Source organism: Bombyx mori, chromosome 28 (genome assembly GCF_030269925.1).
Source record: "Bombyx mori chromosome 28, ASM3026992v2".
Taxonomy (NCBI): Eukaryota; Metazoa; Arthropoda; class Insecta; order Lepidoptera; family Bombycidae; genus Bombyx; species Bombyx mori.
Window position 1 is genome coordinate 3438627 of NC_085134.1, and position 27480 is coordinate 3466106.

A 27480-nucleotide genomic window follows, 5' to 3' on the forward strand; every position below is an offset into this window, starting at 1 on the left:
ATTACCTGGAACAATCCGTAGCTAGAGTAGGAGTTGTTGTGGTTCGTAATCTTCTCGGTTGTTCTGCTGCTCATATGCTCTATGAGGCATACCCCTGATAGACAAAAAAAATATCTATATATTAATACGTGAAGCAAAAACTTTGTACTCCTTTTTACGAAAATTTCGCGAACGGAGGAGTATAAAATTTCCCACACTTAAAGAGAATATAGAGAAGGAGTGCAGAATTTTTATTTATTAATTGTGCATAAAAAATACATTAAATCAATAAGTAAAAACATTATATACACTACCATGTACTTGACACACACACGCATGCATACTATTTGTTTATGTCAAACTTTTCATATTGCTTATAGTCGGTGGTCAAATTGAGAATAGATTAAATATTGTTTGTCTTTGTTGATATTTGTCTATAGTGTAGTCTTGGTGAAATCTGTGATTATAGAAGTACTAGATGATGACCGGTTCTTTTTTTTGATAACGTCATCTTGTTGTGTCTTTAAAGCGGTTAGTTGCCCTCAATTAAGAAAAATAGTATTATTATTCGCCAATAGATGTCGGGAAGAGTTGATTGTTGAAAACACGAATAAAACAACATTTTCTGTAAACAAATCGTAGCTAGATCGATTTATCGCCCCCGAAATCCCCTGTATACTAAATTTTACAAGAATTGCTCGTTTAAAGGTATAAGATAAGATAATAGTCTTTGACAATAGAATCATAATAGTCTACAAACATATAATTTCAATTAATTATACTCGAATTTCGACTACCGGGGGACCATTAGTATATATTAAAACACGTGTTTCTGAGATTCACAAAACAAACCTCCAAACTACACGCTCCGTCTTTAGGATAACCATTCATTTAAGATATCGTAAGATATTGTCGGGCAACTGGAGCCATTAAAAACAAATTGCTCCCCAAAGCACACTAGCACTGGTTCAATTGATAACATTAAGTGATTACTGGTGGTAGGATCTCTTGTGAGTCCGCACGGGTAGGTACCACCGCCCTGCCTATTTCTGCCGTGAAGCAGTAATGCGTTTCGGTCTGAAGGGTAGGGCAGCCGTTGTAACTATACTGAGATCTTACAACTTATATCTCAAGGTGGGTGGCGCATTTACGTTGTAGATGTCTATGGGCTCCAGTAACCACTTAACACCAGGTGGGCTGTGAGCTCGTCCATCCATCAAAGCAATATAAAAAAAAGTGATTGAAATTTGTTGCTATCACAGCCGTTATTCCCACACCGCCTGAGCTCTTGAAGACTCCCAAAAAAAACCCACTAACTTCCTTGTTTAGCTACTCGAATCTCGAGCGAAAGACTGCGTTGATTTCTGTCTCTCTAATACTATTATTGGAAGAGGACTATTGATTTATCATATGTATGGCCCAAGTGTCCAAATTTCATAGGACTGTGAAGAATATGGTCTATACTATAATAATATTATAAAGCGGAAAGATTTGTTTGTTTGTTTGTATTGAATAGGCTCCGAAACTACTGCACCGATTTGAAAAATTCTTTTACTGTTTGGAAGCTACACTATTGTGTGACTACACTACCCGAGTGACATAGGCTATAATCTTTTTTGAAAAAAATTAGGGATCCTTACTAAAACTCCAATAATGTAACCCAAGGTATAAAAAAATTATCTAAAATATTATTTGCATCGCATGCCCTGCGAAAACTATTGATGATAGAATAAAATAAAGTACCACGACTTTGTAGAACACATTATTATTAACAAAAGACGTCGGGGCAGCATATGTCTAACTATTATAGTTATGCCGCAATAAGTGTTCTTTTATTTTAAAAAATAAAACAACTTCAAATATCGTTAATTTTTTTGTTAAAGATCCGAGTGGAGCCGGAACGGGCCGCCAGTTATTAATAAAGAAATGTTATTTTCTAAGCTACAAATAAATACAAGCAATTTTTATTTGCTCAAAAGAATTATTTTTTTAACAACGTAATTTTTTTAATGTTAATTAAAATGGTAACGATACGATGAAAATTCAATTTGAAATCTGGAGTCGGAGTTCGCGGAAAGGCTCAGGAAAATGAAAAGCCTCCCGAAAACCGTGGAAATGTACTTAATTTTCAAAAAAGAAAATAAAACCTCTTCGGATCTGTAATCCAGACGAAAAACTGCCTTGTTTAAAATTCAAGGTTTGACCTTAAATAAAGCCGGCAAAGTCGAAAGGATTTCCTTCAAGTTTATGAAAGTAAAATTAAATAAATCCAATTGTTTGACTGGATGAATATTTAATTATGAGATTTTCAATTGGATTTCGTTCCGCTTGAAATTTATTCAGCGAATTGTTTAGATATAATATGTCCTATATGCCGAGCATAGCCCTCTCCATAGCTCGCTGCGCGACTTTGAGCCTTCTAAAAAGATCCCTAGTGAAGCACCACGTCTCCGAGCAGTAAGTCATCACTGGTAACACACATTGGTTGTACGCCTTTGTCTTAAGGCACTGAGGTATTTTGGACGAGAAGACGTTGTGCAGTTTACCGAACGCTGCCCAGCCGAGTTGGATAGGGCTATGCTCGGCATTTCTCTACGTGATCGAATCCGAAATGAGGAGATCCGTAGAAGAACGAAGGTTGCTGACATAGCCCGTAGAATTAGTGAACTGAAGTGGCAATGGGCCGGCCACATAGCACGAAGAGAGGACGGTCGATGGGGCAGAAAGCTCCTGGAGTGGCGACCACGTACTGGCAAGCGCAGTGTGGGACGGCCACCTACTAGATGGATCGACGACCTAGTAAAAAGCGCTGGGTCTCGTTGGATGCAGGTGGCAATGGACCGGTCGCACTGGAAATCTATTGGAGAGGCCTATGTTCAGCAGTGGACGGCGATAGGCTGAAATGATGATGTCCTAGATGGTCTGAATGGGTATCACCGTACTGCCCATTTTAGTAGTCATTTTTTGAAAGCTATATCTATATAGGCAAATGTATTAATATTGTATACAACAGTAACACATAAAGGTATTGTGTTATCTTTGCCTATATATTTTATCCTTTAGATTCATTTTATGATTTGTTTTCTTATTAATGAATAATATTATATAATTATAATATAGGTATTCCCTAAGTATACACTTACTTATTCTAGGTATAAACCTTTTTCGAATGTCAGTAAGAAAAAAATCACAAAATGAATCTAAATCTTAAGTAGTTATGGTTGAATTTCGATCATCGAGAAACACACTAGAAAGTATATCTAAAAGCGGAGTTTACCTGAATATATAAAAATGTGTTATTTTTTTAATTTTTATTTCAGTAAGAACCATTCATTTTGTTAGTATTACTTATAATATATGTTAGTAAATAGCACATAAGTATTTGACTATTTATAATAATTTTTTTGAAGTCTATCCCAAAGTGTCGTGTTATACATGAAGCGATTCGGTGAAGCACTGCTCTTGCTAGGGCAAGTGTTAGAAACACTCCCGGTTTGAGCCCCGTGAGCTCACCTATACGTCAAGGAAAAGCTGAGATAGCCTCTCAAGGCTATCAGCATAGGTAAGAGAAAGAAAAAAAATCAACTGTCGTTATATTTGATTCATTTATCTGCTTCGAGAAATGCATAAGTTTTTTTTAAAGTAGAAAAATATAAATAAATAGTTTACGCGGTTAATTCTAAACGAATTGCCCCGGCTTCGGGCTAAACACGCGTTGCGAGAAAGCCTTGCGATTTCTAATTTGCATAAAAAGGGAACATCATTCAGTTGACAAAACAGCCCTAAAACCTCTTTCATTTAAGTTTAAAATTTGTTAGAGAATCGCTCTAATTGTTATTGTACTACGTTCGAGGTATGTGTAGTGTATAGTAAAGCAGTTGTCGGTTTTCGGAAGTGTTATTGGAGATTGGCCAACATCACACTCATCCTATTTTTCATTACGGATCCTCTCGATCCTTTAGCGGTGCTTTTAGGTACCTCAAGCACCGGTCACTGTCTTCGCCGAGCCCGTCGCTTGCGACGAAGGGCTCGCTAGGGCCAGAGTTAGCAACACTTCGAAGAACAAAATTTCGTTTCTGAATATACCCACACCCATAGAGATGTAGGTATAGTCGCCTCCCGCATCGAGCGAAAGAACGTGGTTGTAACTTCCAGAGGACAGTCGAGCATGGGGCTTTTTGAGCCGCATACTGCAGTCAACGTATTGAATCATTACAATCAATTACCTTACTGTTCATTTCCTATCTCCAAAGTTCATGGAACACAGAAAACGGTGGCACCTTTCGCAATTAATTCAAATTAATACGTTTGCGGACGACTTAAATCAAAAGGGGACGTTTCGCCACAAATAATGGATGGCCCGAGCGAGGGTTTAAGCGTCAAGTTATTCTCAAGTTTAAGTGAACACCGTCATTGAATTCAAAATCTGGTTTATAAGTATTAAGTTTACGATTTGCATTTGTTTCAACTTAGTGATTTTATTTCATGTGTCACATATTCAATACTGCACCATATAATCTGCTAAAGCTAGAGCTAAATCAATTGGATAGTAAAGGAATCATTCCTTAGTATCCAATTGGTAAATGGTGTTTTATTCTGAAAAATTTGATGATGTATCTGTTACTTGAGCTTGTAGATCAAATTAATTTTAACCATCAAGATGTCTGCAGACATTAATTAGTTTGAATGTATCTAAGGAAATCTCTTTACTAATAATCGACTTGTCGACACTCATCTCAATGAGTGACTATTTGACACACTCATAGTTCATCAGACTATCTCACGATTCGCTTAGAGTTAATGACTAAAAATTGTTTATAATTCTTTTATTTAATTAACCTAACATCATTAGAGGGTTCATTTAAAATCAACTCACACATCTAAATCTCTGTTCCGAGTATATTTAATTATAGAATCGGTTAGCGAAGCAGCTATATCATACAACACACGCTGCTGTGGAATCTTTAGGGAATTCTGAGTATCTGCCTTTAAAGCACGTACTCGAAGCTAATAATGCAGAACTGCCTCACTTCCGAGAAGCTTTTGTGATGTGTTAAACAAAGATAGCGCAAGCTACTAATGCTATGCTAAGCTACTGTGCCAATCTGGAGTTTAAATGACATAGTTTATTAGCTTAGGATTTTCATCATAAAAATATTAATATAAGTAAGCAATGAATTATGTATATATTTACTGTATTAACTTTCTTAAATAAAGCTCCTAGTGGAGTTACAGCAGATGAATTTAAAAATAAAAGCTCTGTTTCTAAACGAAATCTTAAAAAAATATCTGTACATAAATAATGAAACTTACAAGTCGGGATCAAAGCTCTTGGAAAGTTGTATCTTAAAAGCTCTCTGGATAGTTGGCATCTCGTGAAGACCTTCGCGTGCCCTTCGGAGCTGTGGACTAGGGTCACGGCCAGAAACAGTAGACCGAGATGTGGTGATTGGACCATCTGTGGAACGAAAAATATGGTATTAGGGAATTTTTATTATTTACTTGCGTCATTAAACAAAGAAAAAATCGGTTGTCTGTAAAATCGGTTTACTGACCATAGTTGAACGTGACAACGTCATAAGAAAATACTGATGGAATGGTTTCATTTTTCAAAAGAAAATTTTAATTTTACTTGTTTGATAGATATTTTGTATGGACAATTGACACTACATTCACTTTTCATTGAACTTCATACTTGACGAAAACATGTAAATGTATTATTGTATAGCAGCTGTGCACGCGGATGCATCGCTCACTCAAGTAGGAGAGAGACAGATGTCGAACGCTGCCGAACGCGGAGGCCGATTGTGCCTCTTTGTCGCTCGTTGCGCGCTCTCGCTTGCACTTCAAGCCTTAAATGGAACGCCTCAATGAGTTATGTTTTTTCTTGCGTGCAGCCGGCTCCATCGAGTTATAAGACGTTGTCACGTCAAAAATATATATGTCGGAGACGGTCATTAGTTTGGTAGCTAAACGAAACGCAGCACGATTCTCGAGAGATGGCAGCACGATTGCGGTATCGTCAGAACTCGGCTAACTTCCTGCTAAAACAGAGCCTAGCCGATGGAGGCGCGTAGACGCTATCACACTCACCAACCAGCCTTCTTGAAGAGCGGTGCCTCCGTCCTAAGAACTGTCATATGTTTCGTCTGCTAAGCTCGATCACCCTATTCGTCCCTATGATGTCTGACGATGGTGTTAATAAATGTGGTTTTCTTCAGACATATATTATCGAGCTTAACTGTTCTCCACGTCACCGTTATATAGTTTGGCGCTGTTTTAATTTCGTATAATATTCGAGTTCAAAGATACTCGTATGAACCGGAATCTGCAGAGGAATCATTTGCATTACCGATGCACTCACGGCTTCCACTTGACTAATTAATATGTGGGAAGCGTCGACAGTGCGTTTCCAATGTTCGCTACGATACGGTTTAAGTGGCAAGCGGTTTTAAGAAATAGAGTTCATTCGTAGTATAATAAAATGACGCTTCTTTACAATAAAATAATTTTTTATTACACTATTTTTAATTCAAATTTATTAAAATTTATTTTCTGTTTTTTAGTTGGATTTTCTATAAAAGCGTATTTTGTTAGTTTTTTAAACTATTTTTTTTTTAAATATTGAATTGTCATCGGTCCTTAATAAGTATACCAAATTTCAAGTTAATCCGACGTTTTGAAGGCGGTCAAAATCATGTTCAAAGATTCCGTTACAAACATACATACATACGTCTGAAGCTAATAAAAGCGTATTAAAAAAAGGCGAAACATGACCGGATTTCACTAGTATGTTTAAATAGATTGTCAGAAGTATGACGGAGCATCGCTAGATACCTCTATACTAATTTGACTGATTGATCTTTTGTTACTTAAGCAATAGTCAGCCCAATAGCAGACCCAATCCGAACTTCACTTGGATATGATAAATTTTGACTGTTTATTTTCTCCACCTTCCAAAATACTATTGAAGCCGATTTTTTTTTATTGCTTAGATGGGTGAACGAGCTCACAGCCTACCTGGTATTAAGTGGTTACTGGAGCCCATAGACATCTACAACGTAAATCCGCCACCCACCTTGAGATATAAGTTGTAAGGTCTCAAGTATAGTTACAACCGATGCGTAAACCTAAAGAATATTTCTACGCGAATCTTAGTATAATGGAAACGAACAGATAGCGACGGAAAGAACACGTACGCGAACAACGTTCAAATAAAACATCTTAACTGCGGCTACTTTACGGTTTCCCACTGACAAAATACTACCGGAATTGCCTTACTTATTATTTATTGAAGCTATTGTTACTAAAGTATAACGTTCGGCGTAAATAATGGGAATCCCGCCGAAATTGTGGAAGTTGTAGCTTTAACGATTGCAAAGCAATAGCACATTGTAATAAAAATGAAACCTGCAAAATTATAATTTGCGTAATTACTGGCGGTAGGACTCCCTGTGAGTCCGCGCGGGTGGGTACCACCACCCTGCCTATTTCTGCCGTAAATGGTGGGCTGTGGGCCCACCACCATGGGTGGGCGTAGGTGGGCTGTGAGCTCGTCCACGCATCTAGCAATAAAAAAATTGTAATATCGGCCGTGTCAGTCAATTTCGCATCTATCGTCTTAAGAGTTATATAGTAAGTATATCAAATTTTATTTATTGTTTAATTTTCTTTTCAATCACAATAATTCTTGGAAACCTAGAGGAAGACCTGAAGTGCTGGAGGACAAGACGGAATGCGATGTCGCTGACGAGGATGTCGAAGACAGAGCGAAATCGAGGAGACAAATAAGGAAAGCTGACCCCATCATCATGTGAGATGAATAGCTAGGGAAATCGAACTCGACAAAGAGGTCGACGTGCAACCTAACCCATGCATCAGCCCGCTGAGTTTCTCGCCGGATCTTCTCAGCGGGTCGCGATTTCGATCCGGTGGTAGATTAATTCGCGAAGCAGTTGCTCTTGAGTTATTAGGTCTCCTTTGGAAGCGCTCGGGCAGCTGTTAGCAAATCCCATCCCTTCTGGCTGAGCCTTTGCTCGCCCACCTGTCCTGGTGAAACTGGAAATGCCTCTGGGCCACCAGTAATCCATCAATCATACGACATATAGGTCTACGTCGCCTATGCATATGAGGAATACCAGGGGCATAACGAAGACTATCTTCAAACCTCATTTTGAAGTTCGAAGAACGATGTGTCACGGCGTTCTGGAAGCAGACGAGGAAATCATTGCACGGTCGCAATCGATCTCAAGGAATTGCATCTGAAGTGAAAACTTATTTAGCGCCATTGTGATATGCAATTGGATTAAAGGTTGAAAGCGAAACAAAATTTAATGAACATTGCGATTTTATTAATTATGAATGCAATGCTATGTAAAATTCAAAATTGGACAACTTCAAAATAAACAACAACAACAACAACAACAATAATAATGAGCGCTGTATTGTTTGGAGACTGTAGCGAGAACAATTTGTGTGCATATAACCTTCTAGAACTACCGTGGATGCCCGCGGCCGACTTCCGTTTCATAACTCGCTCTAGTCCGTCGAAACACGAAGTTTCACGTTTTCGTAAAGGCACGGTCTAGATTTGTATTTTAAAATATATTAATAATATTACAAATAAATAATATTACAAATAAATAATAATTATTAAACAAATTAATAATTATTACAAATAAATAATAATTATTAAACAAATTAATAAGTATTACAAATAAATAATAATTATTAAACAAATTAATAAGTATTACAAATAAATAATTATAATTAAACAAATTAATAAGTATTACAAATAAATAATAATTATTAAACAAATTAATAATAATAATTATTATAATAATAATTATTATTACATTGTTCATATTTATATAAATCTATTTGTATATCTCTTTCTCTTCTTCAACCCGTGTCCACCCAATGCTGAGTGTAGGTCTTTTCGAATGCACCCCATTCTCTTCGGTCTCATGCCTTTCTCATCCAGTCTCTACCAACTACTTTGATCGGTCCGCTTCGTTGGCTGTCTGCCCCCGTTAGACTTCCAGTACGAGGTCTCCACTCCAGTACTTTTGTGTACAGTACAGTTGTGTATAGTATGTATGTAAATATATGGTAGTGCTCTGAGGAATTGCTTGAGATGATCCCCTCATCTCCTTTTCATCATCGCACTTCCCGCCATCGGAGCAGAGTTCATCCATATTATCTGGAACCGCTGCGTTCATCGACAGTGCGTTTCTAGAGGTATTTTTTACCACGCACCATCCGGCTATGGAATGAGCTCCTCTCCACGGTGTTTCCCGAGCGCTATGACATGTCCTTATTCAGACGAGGCTTGTGGAGAGTATTATGCGATAGGCAGCGGCTTGGCTCTGCTCCTGGCATTGCTGAAATCCATGGGCGACGGTAACCACTCACTATCAGGTAGGCCGTATGGTCGTCTGCCTACAAGGGCAATAAAAAAAAGTAGAATAATTAAATTATTATTTAATAATTATTTATTAGCCAATTGTACTTTTTTGTATTTAATGTCTTACATTTTTTGTGTACAATAAAGCTCTCTTGCTAAAGCTAAAACTCTCTTTCTCTCTATACTCTCCTTCTCTCTCTTGATTATTAAAGTCAGGCGCGAAGCTGTAACGCAGCTTATAATGTGGACTTTTACTTGTGGTGGGGTGCATAGCAACACCCTTTTTTCTTCTTTTTTCTTTTCTTTTTTTATCTTTGAAGGATTACTGGTGGGTCCTGAGGCAGGTTTCAGCAGGATAGGTAGACGAGCAAGGGCTCAGCCAGGATCCCCACCCTGCTTGCCCTGTTTGCACCGTGAAGCAGTAATGCGTTTCAGCTTCAACGGTGGGGCAGTCGTTGTACTATAAAACTTCAGACTTAGAAGTCATGGTTCAATGTGAATGGCGGAATTTACATTGTTGATGTCTATGGACTACGGTAACGACTAATCACCGACTCGTGAGCTTGTAGACCCATCTAAGTATTTAAAAAAGAAAAAAACTTCGATCCGAAAGATTCCGTTACGTAGATAGAGACAGGTCAAAGGCAATGAAGTCGCTTGTAAAAAATGGTACAGTGTGTTCACAGCCTAATCTAAATGCAACGAGTTGTGGACGCGCGATATTCAACCTTATGGATGGAGTTTAAAGCTACTTTTCCTATCATTCCTGTTGGCTGCTACTGATTCCTGTGTTATGAAAAATTAGTCGTACAGGAGTGTGTCGTTTGAAGCTGCCGAATTTCGTAGTGTATTTTATTTCGGTACTGGGAATTTTCAGGGGAATTCGTTTGAGATGAATCGATCATCTGTATTTTATCTTTGCAATGAACGGAACAAAGTTTACTCATAAGAAACATTTTTGGCAAGTACATATAATTTGATTATGGAATGAATTACTACCCTCAAACGTGTTTCCCGAGCGCTCTGAACATCCTCGTATTAATGTGGATGCAAAATATTCCTAAGCGGTACGCAATTGCTCAGCCATTTTATCCATAAGCACCTTTTTTTTCCTTTTTTTTCTACCTATGCTGATTGCCTTGAGAGGCTATTTCAGCTTCGCCGTGACGTGTAGGTGAGCTCACGGAGCTCAAACCGGGAGTGTTGCTAACACTGGCCCTAGCAAGAGCAGTGCTTCGCAGAATCTACCACCGGATCGGAAACGCGACCCACTGAGAAAATCCGGCGAGAAACTCAGTGGCCTGTGTCTATGGGTTAATTTACTCGTTGAGCCCTTCGTCGCAAGTGACGGGTTTGGCGAGGACGGTGACCGGTACTTGAGGTACCTAAAAGCACTGTTAATCGGAAGGATCCGTAATGATGTGACGGGCGAACAATACGCTCATAATGATGCATATACATTTTTAGGGGTTTGGTTTTTTTTGTTTTTGTTTTATATACGAACGGCCCACCTGAAGGTCAGCGGTTACCGTCGCCCATGGGCGTCAGCAATGCCAGGGGCAAAACCAAGCCGCAGCCTATACCATAATCGCGCGATTTTTATTCTTTCACTGCGAATGTCGAATGTGGACACGATATTATTCCTTAGAAAGCTTCAACTTGCCTACGGGTTTCTAAATCAGTTTTGGCGTATACAAAAATTTTGGATATCAAAAAGATGAACAGTACAGTAATTGAGTGAAAAAAAAAACTACGCTACTGATTCAATAAAGGAATTCATAATTGGTGTTGAAATATTCATTCGTTATTTACAATTGTTTCATTTCATTGTTTCCAGCGAACGGAAGTTAAATTTATATGTAAATATGAAATATTAAAAGAGTCAAGGACAATTATAGTCCTTTCTGTTTCTTTTCTTTTTCGTTTCTTTCTGATAGTATTCTATTTTTGGTGTTATCAATAAAATACTATATGCTATTTTCACTTGGTTATTTTGAAACTGAAAAAGCTAATATATTTCAGTGCTGTACTTAAAATTGCCACGAAAACAAGGAACAAATATTATTCCTATTTAAACTTTAACGTAAATGTTTATAAAAATAACAATAACATGCAGATCATAGTACTGAAAATGGATTAAGCAAGAGAAATAATGTGAGTGAGTCACTCTCTGTGAGTTCGCCTATACTTATATATCTACTAAGCTTAATATAGTTGCCCAAATAATCAATTACTGGTGGTAGGACCTGTTGTGAGTCCGCACGGGTAGGTACCATCACCTTCCCTATTTCTCCGGGAAGCAGTAATGCGTTTCGGTTTGAAGGGTGGAGCCCGGTCATCGTTCTCGTCGAACCCGTCGCTTGCGACGAAGGGCTCGACGAGTAAATTAACCTTCAGACACAGCCCACTGAGTTTCTCGCCGGATCTTCTCAGTGGGTCGCGTTTCCGATCCGGTGGTAGATTCTGCGAAGCGCTGCTCTTGCTAGGGCTCGTGTTAGCAACGTCATCAGGTTTGAGCCCCGTGAGCTCACCTACTAGTTACGGTTACGCCGATATAGCCTCTTAAGGCTATCAGCCTAGGTAGGAAAAAAAAGGGTTTCGGTTTGAAGGGTGGGGCAGCCGTCGTAACTATACTTGAGACCTTAACTTATATCACAAGGTGGGTGGCGCATTTACATTGTAGATGTCTATGGGCTCCAGTTACCTCTTAACACCAGGTGGGCTGTGAGCTCGTCTACTCATCTAAGCAATAAAAAAAAGTTTTCTTTGAATGAGCAACAATAAATGGAGTATTTTGTAAGGATTTAATTTGATGCATGATTTGTGTATAGCTGGTCTAATGTATCGTTTGACTATTTCTAGAAGTATCTTACAAGTCTGAAATAATCCTTCGAATGTATTATTTAGTTCTATTTGTTACTGCAAAAGCTTAACTATACGTAGCTCGTTCTACAATATATATTTTCAGTGATTTCCTCGAATATTAAAAAGCTCACACTCATTCGAATCGTAAGCCTCATTTTGATTTAAAAAAATATTAAATTCAACTAACCTCTTTTTATATTGGAGAGCAGAGCGAACAGAACCTGTGGTATGGATGCAAGTCACAAACCCTTTGCCAGCTTGACCCAATAAAACTCAATTATTCACTTTGTGGGGAGAACTGTTGCACAATTTTTAAAGCGGACCACACACTAGCGAGCTATTTAATAAAACTAGCAACATTTCTTTATTATGTGTAAATTAGTATTTAGCTAGTACTAGCCGACCCGGCAGACTTCGTAGTGCCTCAATCGATAAATAAAAAATCTAAACTTCTGTATAAAATAAACTTAAAACAAAAAAAAAAAAAAACCGTCCGACGGGGGACACATCAAAGAGAAAAACAAATTGTTATTTTTATTTAATTCCGAGCATTTTCATATTTATTCACTTTTTAAATCTTCTCTGGACTTCCACAAATAATTCAGAACCGAAATTAGTCAAATCGGTCCAGCCGTCACCTACTACTTAAGGTTACGCTGAAATAGCCTCTCAAGGCAATCAGCTTAGGTAGGTAGAAAAAAAAAGATAGAACTTTAAAAAGAACTTTAAAAAAAAACACAACAACAAAAATCGTGAATTAGACCACAAACAATCCCGCAGAAATCTCTTTCAAAAAAAAAGAATAACAGTTTAAAAAAAGGTTTGGTTGAATTAATAAAAAAAACTCAATGCAAATTAACGGTCCTGTGTTAGACCGAAATTATGTATTTCAGCAGTCCCTTGTCATGGCCACTAACCCTGTTGTGATATATGGTATAGGCAAGCCATATTAATTAGAGCTGCAACGCTGGGCGATTTTGTTAATTGTTGAACGCAATTTGAAGGTCATAGTGAACTGGTGTTACCGTTAGAACGTTGAAGATAGGATGAGTAAGATTGCTTATAATTTGGTGTGAAATTGCACAGACTCAGTTCAATGTGAGGTCATAAACCTTGAGGCATGAGGTCCGAATCGCAGTTGCATTGTAATGATGTTAATCTTTTTTTTAATGCTCAGATGGGGGACGAGCTCACGGACACCCTGGTGTTAAGTGGTTACCCGAGCCCATAGACATAGCATTACTGCTTCACGGCAGAAATAGACGGGACTGTGGTGTCTTCCCGTGCGGACTCAAAACATCCTATCACCAGTAAAAAATATTGTTAACTAGAAGTAAATGTTATTAAAATTTATTTTATGGTGCTATCTATAACTATACTAAGTAACTACTTACTGGTGGTAGGACCTTTTACTGGTGGTAGGACCTCTTGTGAGTCCGCGCGGGTGGGTACTACCACCCTGCCTATTTCTGCCGTGCGTTGTAACTATACTTGAGACCTTAGAACTTATATCTCAAGGTGGGTGGCGCATTTGCGTTGTAGATGTCTATGGGCTCCAGTAACCACTTAACACCAGTTGGGCTGTGAGCTCGCCCACCCATCTAAGCAATAAAAAATAAAAATTATATTATCCGATATATCGTATACCATTATCGTGGACCCAGCACAAGTATGTCAGGCTTACGATTTGCAAAAATCTTGGCTAAGGGATCTTTAGTGATAGGCTCAGCTGTGCCGCATTGTTAAATTCCCTGAGCGACTATAGTCTTGTCTGTCTACTTTTTTGCCTACCTATAGCTAGTAACCTCGAAGGGTTATGGGTTAGCTAAACTGAACGTGAGGCGAACTCAATGGCTCAGTCTGGAGACTTGCTAACACTAGCCCTAGCAAGAGCAGTGCTTGGCACAATGTATCATCAGATCGGAATCGCGACCCACCAAGAACATCCGGCGATAAACTCAGTAGATTTATGTATATGACTACAATAAAATTTAATGGAATTGAGTCCGAGACGGCTACATTTTTTTATTGCTTAGATGTATGGACGAGCTCACAGCCCACCTGGTTTTAAGTGGATACTGGAGCCTGGTAAATGCGCCACCCACCTTGAGATATAAGTTCTAAGGTCTCAGTATGATTACAACGGCTGCCCCAACCTTCAAACCGAAACGCATTACTGCTTCACGGCAGAAATAGGCAGGGTGATGGTACCTACCCGCGCGGACTCACAAGAGGTCCTACCACCAGTAAATATGTTATATCGAGCTACAGTAACTTAAACCTCAAAATAATTTATTCATAGATGTATGACCGACCTTACGGGTACTTGAATTAATTCTATTCTATTCTTCATAACGTTTGTTTAACAATCTTTAACTGTCGTGAGAGTTTTGTGTTCTACTCATGAATCCTTGTCGTAATTGGCGAGTTAAAATGATTTGCATTGCCCATCATAGCATGCATTGACGGTACTATGCCTAACATGCACCATGCATGATCGACAGAAGAAGTACAGATTGTAAAAAAAGAATTGGATAAACGCCGCACGAATCTAAAGAACACAGTCGTGAAAGTCTACAAATATTTCGGTGGTAAGGCGTAATGTGAATCTTCATTAATAGTGTTACGAACTTGGGCTCAGGATTAATAAGAACTCTTAACCGGAATACCGTTAAGGTTTTTTTTTTATTGCTTAAATGTGTGGACGAGCTCACAGCCCACCTGGTGTTAAGTGGTTACTGGAGCCCATAGACATCTACAACGTAAATGCGCCACCCACATTGAGACATAAGTTCTGAGGTCTCAGGTATAGTTACTCAGGTATAGGTAAAGTTCCCTACCAAAATCCACTTCTTCCCTTTCTTGAGGTGATCCGTTTCTCGCTTCGCTTTGAGTGATAGCACTGTGTTTATCGTCTATACCACATTTTTAATTCGTTTCGTCTATGTCTACATTGTTCCAGAACATTCAATTTATTTTTTGCTACCTATGCTTGAGAGGCTTTGGCTATTGCCTTGAGAGGCTATTTCAGTTTAAGATTCAGCCGACGATTTTCCGCTAAAACTGTAAAACATTCGAAATGTTTCAAAGAACTAATACGTGAAGCAAAAACTTTGTATCCCTTTTTACGAAAATTGCGTGGACGGTGAAGTATGAAATTTCCCACACTTATAGATAATATAGAGAAGAAGTGCACAATGCTAATTTTTTTTTTTAAATAATGCATAAAAGGTACATTAAATCAATAAAGAAAACATTACACACACTACATACCATGTATTTGACGCACACACGCATGCATACTATATACATATTGTCAAACTTTTGTTCTTGACGTCTGTGGACAAATTGAGAATAGATTAAATATTGTTTGTCTTTATTAATATTTTTTTATAGAGTAGCCTTGGCGAAATTTGTGATTATAGAAGTATAAAATACAATCATAATAGTGTACAAACTTAAAATTCCAATTAATTATACCTAGTCGAATTTAATTTCGACTACTGCGGGACCTCTAGTATTTCAAAGAATATAATGACAAATTAAAATACGAGACCAAACCGTAAAATCTGTTTTAATTATGTCCCAAGAAAACCGAAGAAAACACTTGAAATACAGTGTACGAGTAGTTACAATGAGAAACAAGTTTTTAATTTGTTCGTTAGTTTCCTCCGGAGATACTCTGAAAAGGCTGGACCCGCGTGATAAGTATAAATCGACTGGTGTTATAAGGAGTAATCTTATGTACCTTTGATTGAACGAAATTCAATCTCATACTAGCTGTATAGTGTTCTACAATAGTACCAATAATACGACTGTTTCAAAAAGGTCACTTTGGGATTCACAGGAGTGCTTTTTTGACGTGACAACGTCTTATATTTCGATGGAGCAGGCTGCACGCACGAAAAAATATGACTCATGCGGCGTGACCTCGCTCTGAGGCGTTCCATTTAAAGCTTGAAGTGCAAGCGAGAGCGCGCAACGAGCGACAAAGAGGCACAATCGGCCTCCGCGTTCGGCAGCGTTCGACATCTGTCTCTCTCCTACTTGAGTGAGCGATGCATCCGCGTGGACAGCTGCTATACAATAATAAAATTCAAAGCCCATTCACACTTGTAAAATAACTATGTACATTGTAAAAAATATATTGACATAATTGTATTTATGCGTACAAATAAATGTAACTTGATCAATTCAATAGTGTTTCCATTTACCTCCTTCTCTATATCCATACAAAATATCTATCAAACAAATAAAATTAAAATTTTCTTTTGAAAAATGAAACCATTCCATCAGTATTTTTTTATGACGTTGTCACGTTCAACTATCGTCAGTAAACTAACTGACTTTACAGACAACCGTTTTTTTTCTTACCTATTCTAGTAACCTCAAGGGGTTCTACTAGATTCACCGAATGAGTAGGTGAGCTAGGGGCTCTAACTTGGTGACGTTTGCTAACATTAGTCCTAGCAAGAGCAGTGCTTCACAGAATATACTACCGGATCGGAAACGCGACCCACTGAGAAGATCCGGCGAGAAACTCAGTGGGCTGGGCCTGAGGGAAAAAAAGAGAAGCAGCTCTTTCAAAATATTATGCCAGCGCCCTGTGATCGCCAATCACCATTTATTCGTGGTAGCTTCTTATGGCTATACTGGTAGCTTCTTACTAGTAGCTATCACCATCCTGGCTATTTATTCCGAATTTTCTAAGACAGTCATGCCAACCTTTTACGAATGATGGACGAGAAATAGAGCGGAAACTAGTATAACCAACGATGAAATAAAAAAAACCACTTATATTATCATTAAATATTTCTTTAATCTTTTACTCATTCCGTTACTCATCTAACAGAGCTGTAAGATACTAACGAGCATTAGATGAAAACTTAAAACTAAAGTTTAAGTAAACCTTTCTGTTGAATAAGATTCCTTAGAAACAATACTGGCTACTGTAAAATCGTAGCAAGTAGGTCGTTATACGTTCGTCACCGGCTTCTATCAATAAACGGGTAATTCACTGACGTTTCCTACGATCGCCCGGCTGTACAGGGCACGAGCGAAAGCGATTTACATCGTAATTTTACGATCCTCGCTTTGGTATATATTACGTAGTTTTACGACGTAATTTGATATCGGAGTCCGTTCGACAAAGTCTCAATCGTCTAACATTTGTTGTAAGCTGTTACCAAGCTGTTAGGAGATAGTAAAATGTGCGTACGTAGATTTGTGAATTTTGGCCAAAGTATGATTTCGCGTTTGTCCTTCATCGTGAAAGTCAGCTGTGAACTAGGGTTAAGTAGTGTTCGATTTACAGAAAATCATACCTTAGTTAGTAGGCCATGAAAATTTTTGAGTAAACTTATGCAGAGTCTATAAATAATAATAAATGACTTTAAAAATCATTGTGGCTTAAAGGATAAGACGTCCGGTGCATTCGTATCTAGCGATGCACCGGTGTTTGAAACCCGCAGGCGGGTACGAATTTTTCTACTGAAATACGTACTTAGCAAATGTTCACGATCGACTTCCACGGTGAAGGAATAACCTCGTGTAATAAAAATCAAACCCGCAAAATTATAATTTGCGTAATTACTGGTGGTAGAACCTCTTGTGGGTCCGCACGAGTAGGTACCACCGCCCCGCCTATTTCTGCCGCGAAGCAGTAATGCGTTTCGATTTGAAGGGTGGAGCAGTCGTTGTAACTATACTGAGACCTGAAAACTCGCTGTAGATATCTATGATGAGATGGGTGGACAAGCTCACAGCCCATCTGATGTTAAGTGGTTAATGGAGCCTATATACATCTACAATGGAAACCCACCTTGAGACCTGAGTTGTAAGATCTCACTTTTAACAGTAGAACGGCTGCCCCGCCCTTCAAACCGAAACGCATTACTGCTTCACGGCAGAAATAGGCAGGGCGGTGGTACCTACTCTTGCGGACTCACAATACTTCCTACCACCAGTAATTACGCAAATACCATCTATACTTATTATTATTATAAAGCTGAAGAGTTTGTTTGTTTGAACGCGCCAATTTCAAGAACCACTGGACCGATTTGAAAAATTCTTTCAGTATTAGATAGCCCATTTATTGAAGAAGGCTATAGGCTATATAACATCACGGTAAGATCAATACAATTGGAGCACCAATAAAGAATGTTTAAAAATAGGGGTTTAAATAGCTCCTTAACATTATATAATTCAAAAATATCCTCACTTTCTACGTAAATGAAGTGGGGGTAACATTTAGCGTTATGCCAAAGTAAATATTCCACGCGGATGGAGTCACGGGCAAAAGCTAGTAAGATAATAAGATGCTTACCGTAAGATTGCTAACGAAAATGTTAGTAGCGTCGTGTAAATTTTTAATTATGTAGTCTCCGTTCTCGCTTACAACTTAGACCGCTCCGGCCCCACGATCGTCCGGCCGTCACTCACTGGAAATGTGCGATTATGTCGCAACCAAACGCACTGAAGTCGCTGCTCTTACGCAAGTGGTGCTGAGCGACCGGAATTGCCCCTTGAACGTTACAGTTCTTGAAGTTTATTGTTACTTACGAAATATCCTTCGTACGTATGTTATGCTGTTTGATACCACCGGAGTTGTTTCGTTCGAATAAGTCGATAATTACGTTGATGTTTTTTGATGTTTAAATGTATTGTTTTTAGAGAGAGAGAGAGAGAGATAGAGATAGAGATAGAGATCGAGATAGAGATAGAGATAGAGATAGAGATAGAGATAGAGATAGAGATAGAGATAGAGATAGAGATAGAGATAGAGAGATAGAGAGAATACACTTTATTGCACACCAAAACCCAATTTACATTAAAAACAGTCAAAAAGCAGATACATGCGTACGATATAGGCGGTCTTAACGCAAACATTTTTTTACTTTACTTTTTTATTTTGAAGGGTGGAGCAGCCGTTGTAACTATACTGAGATCTTAGAACTTATATCTCAAGGTGGGTGGCGCATTTACGTTGTAGATGTCCATGGGCTCCAGTAACCACTTACACCAGGGGGGCTGTGAGCTCGTCAATCTATCTAAGCATTAAAAAAAAGTGTCATAGTATAAGTTACAATTATTATCTAATTCGAATAATAGTTATTCGATTGCAGAACGAACGTTAACCCTTGAATTATTAATTCGTTGTTCCAGAATGAGGTTGAGCGGTATAGTGGGATTGCTCCTCGCGTTAAAACTATCAGAGGGTCAGTGGAGGTGTCCATCGTTAAGCAGCAGACCGGCGGCCGAGTGCTCCTGCGACCTGCCTCACACGTTGAGGTGTACCGGTGACCACACGGCGTTACAAGTACGTTTACATCGTCTCAAACTTTTTCGGCTGTGTGTTGCATGTCGCGTGACGGTCGACCGCGGAGTAGTGATAAAGTGAAATGCGCTCGTCAGAGCAGCCAAGGCCAATATGGCGGTGCCTATAGTTTGCAGCAGCTGACCGTGTAGTGCATAGACTATTACTCATTTGTGCCAGTGCTCCACGCTATTTTGTTTTTGTTTTTTCAGTGCTTAATGTAAATGTTGTTTGTCAGAGTTAAATGGCAGAGCTAATGTGAAAAAAAGTTTAACTTTTACTTTGGTTTCATAAAAGCACACAATCCTTTTTTATATAGCTTAGATTTTTTTTTATTGCCCCTGTAGGCAGACGAGCGTACGGCCTACCTGATGGTGAGTGGCTTTTAGATGGGAGAACGAGCTCACGGCTAACCTTCTGTTAAGTGCTAATAGCCCATAGACATCTACAACGTAAATGCCGCCACCTACCTCGGGACATGAGGCGTAAGATCTCAGTTTTAACGGCCGCCCCACCCTTCAAACGCATTATTGCTTCACGGCAGAAATAGGCGGGGAGGTGATACATACCCGTGCGGACACACAAGACATCCTACCGCCAGTGATTACGCAAATTATAATTTTGCGGGTTTGATTTTTATTACACGTTGTTATTCCTTCACCGTGGAAATCAATCGTGAACAATTGCTAATTACGCATATTTCATTAGAAATATTAGTACCCGCCTGCGGGATTCGAACACCGATGCTTCGCTCGACACGAATGTGCCGGGCGTTTTATATCCTTTAGGCCACGATGACTCATACGAACTGAAACATCTGTGTGCTTAGTGTGAGTTTGTAACGTTCTCGATAGCGTAAAAGTTAACTCAAATTTGTATGGAGTTGGAACGTTTGCGTTTGGAACTTTGGAACGTGGAGTTAATTGATTAATTTAATCAAACGCATTAGTGACACTCCCTGAAATAAACGTGGATATATTGCGATAGATAAACAATTTGCGGTAAGATTTCTCCGAAATACGTAATACATCAAAGCGCTAAGCGTTTGGCGTTCGATATCTTTGAATATTCTTAGCATTTAAGATCAAGATTAATTGTTCAATCAGTGGATAGTATTTAGTGGGGCGTGATCTCACCCGGCTCAAAGTCGGGGTTTGTACAGGTGCCAATCGACTCGGCTTTGTGTACGTAGCGTCTGCTGAATTGTGACGGAAAGGACCTAACTATTTGTTTTAGAATGCTATCAAACGAACTGTGTGCTCAGTGCGAGTTTTTTAACGTTCTCGATAGCGTAAAAGTTAACTTAAGTTTGTATGCAGTTGGAACAGCGCCCCTAGCGGCAAACGTAGGCAAACGTTCCAACTCCATACAAATTTGAGTTAACTTTTACGCCATCAAGAAAGTTAAAAAGAAATATTGATTTTTATACCTGACTAGCGACCCGCCCTCGCTTCGCTTCGGAAACATTAAAACACACATGAAACAAAAAAAAAAAAAAAATAATAAAAAAGTAGCCTATGTTCATCAGGGACAATGTCGGCTTCTAATGGAAAAAGAATTTTTCAAATCGGTCCAGTAGTTTCGGAGCCTATTCGAAACAAACAAACAAACAAATCTTTCCTGTTTATAATATTAGTATAGATTTATCTATATACATAAAAAGTGTGGTGCATCTCTGTTTCAAGCGGACGTTAAAAGACTTGCTCATAAAGTTCTTGATAGCTCATAAGTTGTTTTTTTAAGTTGGTTATTGGAGCCCATTGACATCTACGTAAATGCGCCAGCCGCCTTGAGATATAACTTAGTATAGTTAGTATGGTTAGATACAACGGCTACCCTTCAAACCGAAACGCATTACTGCTTCACGGCATAAATAGACAGGGCGGTGGTACCTACCCGCGCGGACTCACTAGAGCTCCTACCACCAGTAATTACGCAAATTATAATATTGCGGGTTTCATTTTTATTACACGATTTTTAGTTCAGCCGGTAAAAATAACGAGCCACTGTCCAATGATTATAAACTATATTTGTGCGAAATTTTATTCAAATTCATTCAGATATGAGTGCATAATTGAGTTACAGAACATCCAAGTACACGTCTTTTCGCATGTACGTGTTTCATTAACCAGAAATGTAATGTAAATAAACAAGTCACATGTCATTAACTAATGATAATAGGTACTAGTATTCCGTTACTTTTTTTTTATTCTGTTACATTTTAAACGCGAATAATATCAATAAAATACAAATCAAATGTGACTTTCTGTTGTTATCATGTTAACGCATTCACAGCGGGCGTCCTGTTTGAATAGGGCATTTTAGATATATACTCATCTCTTTCTTACACTAAATTAAATTGATGTTACGGTCTCCGCGCGACAGGGAAGTCTACGTTTTTCTTAGGCCACCGCAAGGGAGATCTTAGTCCATCGTTTCGCTCTCAAGGTACTAATCACCATGTGTATTCGTTTTCTGAAGACGTTCGAACATCCTTTACCAAACCCACAGACACAGCCCACTGTGTTTTTCGGCGGATCTTCTCAGTGAGTCGCGTTTCTTGCGTTGGTGGTAGATTCTGCGAAGCATTGCTCTTGCCAGGGTCAGTGTTAGCATCACTCTGGTGTGAGCGACGTGTGCTCACCTACTAGCTAAGGTTACGCTAAAATAGCCTCTCAAGGAAAAAAAAAATCGGTATCCTTTTAAATTGATGGATCCGAAACGAGAACCGAAAGTAGGGGCCCAAGAAAAGGTATTGTTTCGGCGTCGACGTTTGTCGGCACAATACAAATACTGCCGATAATGGAGAGGCTTTTGGGCCATTTGATATCCTATATTGTGTGCTGCAGGTTATTCCATATCAATACTTCTCTTTTAAGTGTTAATAAACTGTATTTTGGGTTATTTTATTTCTTTATATTCATCCTCATAACAGTATTCATAGAGGTCGTTAAAGAGTTCGACGTGAAACCTAACTCATACTTCAGCCCGCAGAGTTACTCGGCGAATTTCCTTAGATAGTAGATTCATTCGCAAAACAGTTGCTTTTGAGCTCATAGGTCTCCGTCCGGTCACCGTCCTCGTCGAACCCGTCGCTTGCGACGAAGGGCTCGACTAGCGAATTAACCCACCGACATAGCCTACCGAGTTTTTCGCCGGATCTTCTCAGTGGGTCGCGTTTCCGATCCGGTGGTAGATTCTGCGAAGCACTGCTCTTGCTAGGGTCAGTGTTAGCAAATGACACTCCTCCTGACTAAGCCAGTGCGCCTGTCCTGACAGAGCTGGTTTGGATTGAACTGGATGGAACTGGTTTTCGGACCACCAGTAACTCGACCTTCAAAAGAAACCATGTTGTTGTAATGAATGTTTTTGTAACATGTAATACAATATGTTTAAACGTATCGAATTCTTTATCGTTACAAATGTATTTTGATGTCAATACGTTGTAGCAAATTATTTGCTCTGATATTATTCATACAGTGCGATTGATTTATATGTATCCATACGCCATATAAATTATTAATATAACGAATGTAAAAGTATGTGATCTTTGTTTGTCTTTCTTTCAAGTCGAAACGAAGCTACAAATTGACGTAATTTTAACAAAAGTGTTAGTTTTAGGTTAGGAAATTGACATAAGCAACTTTGATTATGACGACCAAACCGCGGGTAACAACAGCTCGTATAAAAATATATTAGACTCCTTATAACCTGTTAGGATAATACTCTTTATACATTACTGGAATCTTAAGGTGCTTCAGAATAAATAGAACAAACAATTTTTTTTATTTATGTCTTTAAAATGTGACGAGAATACTGTGACGAGAAACTTGAAATCGTAAAAAAAACCGCCCAAATTCTAATTCACATAATTACCGGTGGTATGATGTCTTGTGAGTCTGCACACGTTGGTGCAATTTGCCTATTTCTGCTGCGAAGGAGCAATCCATCCCAGTTATAAGGGTGAGGCAGCCCTTGTAGATATTATAGAACTGAGACTTCGAACATTCGACTTCGACATGAGGTCTTAAGGTGGATTGGGCTAACGTATTTACGTTTTTCCTCCGACATTGCTATTACAATTATTCCAATTGGTAGCCCTATTCTTGCACAGTTTTGTTTTATCAGACATATTCGTTATAACGTTTTGTGCATTTAGATAATCGGACGTCATCTTCGAGAGCAGAGGGCGAGAAATAAGAACACCGCCATATCATTATTGGACTGCGCTTTGCGTGGAGTTACTGTACTCACTTCGGCGTCAGTGCAAGAGTTGGCTGGTGTTGGACTGCACGGGCTGGTGATTTCATCAGGAGACATTAGACGGGTGCAGCAAGGAGCGTTTGTTAGTCTTTCGTCTACACTAATGGCTTTGGGTGAGTTAGTAAAAGTAGATAGGAACATTTGTTGTACTTATTGAAATGTAAGCCTTAGAGTACAATATAGGTCACCGTTGCCCTACGTAGGGCCCTGGAGTAATTATATCGATTTGTGGTACTAAAAGGCCGGAATATCTAGTAGACTCTGGGAACGACGAATCCGAAGACTTTTCTGGTTTTAAGGGTTATCTCAATTCTTAAAACTAGAAAATTGTTATAAACAAGAGTAAAATTAGAGTAGTTATCAATACAAAACAAGTTTTTTATATCTATTGTGTTATTGTGTAGTATCTACTACATGCTATTTACATATCTGTCATTTAAATGTTCATACACAGACACTTGTTAAATTTATTGGGATAGCCCTTAAGCCAACGTCGAAATAATGCATTCAACTTAGACTAAATGAATCTCCAATGTTTTAGATTTGATTTTATTAAAATTCATTTCATAAAAATTTCAAATGCCGTTTTGACCTTCATAAACAGAAACAGCTTGTCGAAGGTCATTCCTTAAAACGCCTGAGACATTAATCATCAAACAATTTGATTGGGAGGTCAAATGTGATTTTTCTTTGTTTATGCTCAATTCTATCGTGAAAGGGTTCTCCAATTTCTGAATATCTAAGTCGTCCATATTCATATCCACATCTATCCTTCCTAACCCCTCAAGGTTAGGTACTATGATTAGAAATGCAGATTAAGATATTACCAATACTACTGTTTATTCTTCTTCTTTCCCCATTATGCAGAGTCGGCACAGCATGTCTTCTTACCATGTTACAAAGGAATTTGCCATAGGTTTAACGACCAGACTTCAAATCACCTTGGATAACACCTCCATATATCAATTGCAACATGCTACAGGAGAGAGACTTTTCTTGTTTCTTATTTTGGTGTTTCTTTTACTTCTGTTTTCGATTGTATGATTTGGATTTTATCATTAAAAACATTTATACAAAAACAATCATATTTTGTTTTCTGTATTTTTATAATAATGTCAATACTACTGCGTGCCTTTAAAATCGTGCTCCACATATCAACAGCACTGAATTGATTTTTGGTCATCGCTGATTATTTCTGACCTGATCTAGTTCTAGTCCGTCTTACTTTAAATGCTAATTTAAAAATAGTAGTAATCGTGTATAGCGATGCACGTGTATATATTGGAAATAATCACGAAGTTTTGATAGTGTGTGCAAAGGTTGAATTCAAATCGAATAAAAACATATGAATAGATTTTGAGTTGCTCAGGGAATGATTATACAGAAGTAATAGGAGATGATTGAGAAGACCCGGGACGTATAGCTGTATCTTCTAATGAATAGTCAAATGATCGTTCTTAAGATCATCGACGCTTAAATGGGCGTTCAAACCTCTCTCTGTTTTTAGTCAGGATCTTGACTCTCTGGATCATTCAACGCGTTGGGTTTAGATATACCTTTCTCATAATATTACCAACATTAAATGCCATTGTGTACCATCACGTAAACCTGAATAAAAATGACAACTGATTCACTAAAATTTCATTCTAAATTCTTTTTGTAAATTTCTAATTCTTCTAAATAATTCTCCATTCTAAATAATTCTTAACAAAAAGGAAAACTTTTTGAGTGTGTTGATAATGATTATGTTATCAATGTAGTTGAAGTCAACTTATTAAAGATAGCTCAAAAACTAGTGATTAGATCTTCATAAATAGGACCATATGGGAAGCACCAGAAGAATCTTCAAAACCGTTGGACGAAGAAAAAAGAACTTAAAAAATATTGTCGGATTAAGAAACGCCTCTTTTTTTGAACTCGGTTAAAATCATTTGAATTGAAATAAATATTTTTCAGGTTTACCCAACAACCAAATGCCTTCAGTGCCAACAGAATCTTTATTGCGTTTGTGGAGTCTAGACAGATTGGATTTGTCTAATAACAAGATACACAATTTGGAATCTAATTCCTTTAAGGTAAGGACGAGTTTGTTTTGATGTCACGTTAATGGAGACCGGTCACGTATGCATCTCAGAGTCTATTTACGTAATACTCTTATCAAGGTTTTTCCATTGCGATGTATTGTTTAAATTCGTTTCTTTATAAAGGCGTAAGTTCATTTTATTTGGACAGTTAAATTTCTTAGGATTTCCGTTTAACTATCATCTACGCTATGCTTCGAAGCATACATTTCCTAGGATGCAAACAATAGTTATCACAGTTATGAGACGAAGGGCTTATTTATTCAGTGCAATAGCTTCATCTTTATATGTTACTAGCTGACCCGGCAAAATTCGTAGTGCCTCAATCGATAAATAAAAGATCTAAGCTTTTGTATAAAATAAAGGGAATCCGTCTGACGGGGGACCATCAAAGGAAAAACATTTTTTTTTATTCCGAGCATTTTCATATTTATTTACCTTTTAAACCTTCTCTGGACTTCTAAAAATAATTCAAGACCAAAATTAGCCGAATCGGTCCAGCCGTTCTCGAGTTTTAGCGAGACTAATGAACAGCAATTCATTTTTATACATAGAGATATTATTTTCGAGGTCTATGGAGAGACCACAGTTCTCTCTGCTCTTTGGACCGTATCTTCCATAGGGAGCGCTCTGTAGAATTTTTCAAGTGAATCTCTTCATATCTTTTCACGATTGCGTCTCCTGCCACTGGAGTAGCCTTAATCCTTATGATCTGGAAACACTACGTTCATCTACAGTGCGTTTCCAGAGACCTTTTATGCTAAGCATCATCAGGTTCTGGAATAAGCTCCATGGTATTTCCCGAATGCTGTAACATGGCCTTTTCAAATAACCCTTCCGGAGAGTACTCGGCAGAGCCTTAGCTACTCCTCAGGTTTTGCTGATGTCCATGAGCAACGGTAACAGCTTGATAGTATCACGTTGGCCATATGCTTTTCGACCTATAAACCAATCAATCCTATATTTATGTCATAAAAATGTTATTTAGATCAAAAGCAATTTTCATGAAAGCTTCAATACAGCAGCCACCGGGAATGCAGCGTACTTTTAAATTTTAAAGCGAATTTCTTTGCAGGGTATAAAGAACCTTACTTACTTAGACATAAGTGACAACCAATTGACAGATATTTCTCCTGACGCATTCAAGCCACTGGTGAAGTTGACAGTTCTAAGGCTTCGCGGGAATCTACTTAAAGTATCCGCTTTGGGATCGCTTAAGGTAAGGCTTTTGAAAATCTTTTTGATGTATTCTATCGATCCAGGCTATATACCGGCATACCGGAAATTTTTGCTATATTTTTTTATACAAGCATGGTCCACCTGATGGCGAGTGGTTACCTTCGCCCATCATGGATGTCAGCAATGCCAGGGATAGAGCCAAGCCACTGCCTACCGTTAAACCATTTCCTAAAGCAATAAATACCACGCTTTTTTGATAAGTCACTTATATGACCCAACAGCCAAAGTAATTTTAATTTATTGAGACAGAAATAGTCGTTTAGTTTTCGGTTATCGGCATAGGTTGAGTTATCAGAGAGCAATATGATATTGTAATTGCTATTCTCGAAGCA

General features: G+C 38.3%; 2 protein-coding genes across 5 annotated transcripts in view; one reads left to right on the forward strand and one right to left on the reverse strand.

Annotated features, from left to right (window-relative positions):
• The window catches only part of Llp1 (lysozyme-like protein 1), a 28726-nt gene extending 12182 nt beyond the window's left edge, over positions 1-16544 (reverse strand). Inside the window, exons 1-4 of one of the 4 annotated variants that reach the window (XM_062676690.1) lie at positions 16465-16544; positions 15524-15587; positions 5293-5437; positions 6-94 (exon numbers count right to left, since the gene is read on the reverse strand). In XM_062676690.1, the coding sequence (XP_062532674.1) occupies positions 6-94; positions 5293-5437; positions 15524-15562 (273 nt within the window). In that variant the 5' untranslated portion in view covers positions 15563-15587; positions 16465-16544. 4 annotated transcript variants of the gene reach the window in all.
• Positions 1-27480, forward strand: part of LOC101737175 (leucine-rich repeat-containing protein 15) — an 80275-nt gene that overhangs the window by 36331 nt on the left and 16464 nt on the right. The window contains exons 2-5 of the mRNA XM_012696686.4: positions 19415-19568; positions 23725-23941; positions 25785-25903; positions 26985-27128. Of these exons, the coding sequence (XP_012552140.1) occupies positions 19416-19568; positions 23725-23941; positions 25785-25903; positions 26985-27128 (633 nt within the window). The 5' untranslated portion in view covers position 19415. The remainder of the gene's footprint in view (positions 1-19414; positions 19569-23724; positions 23942-25784; positions 25904-26984; positions 27129-27480) is intronic.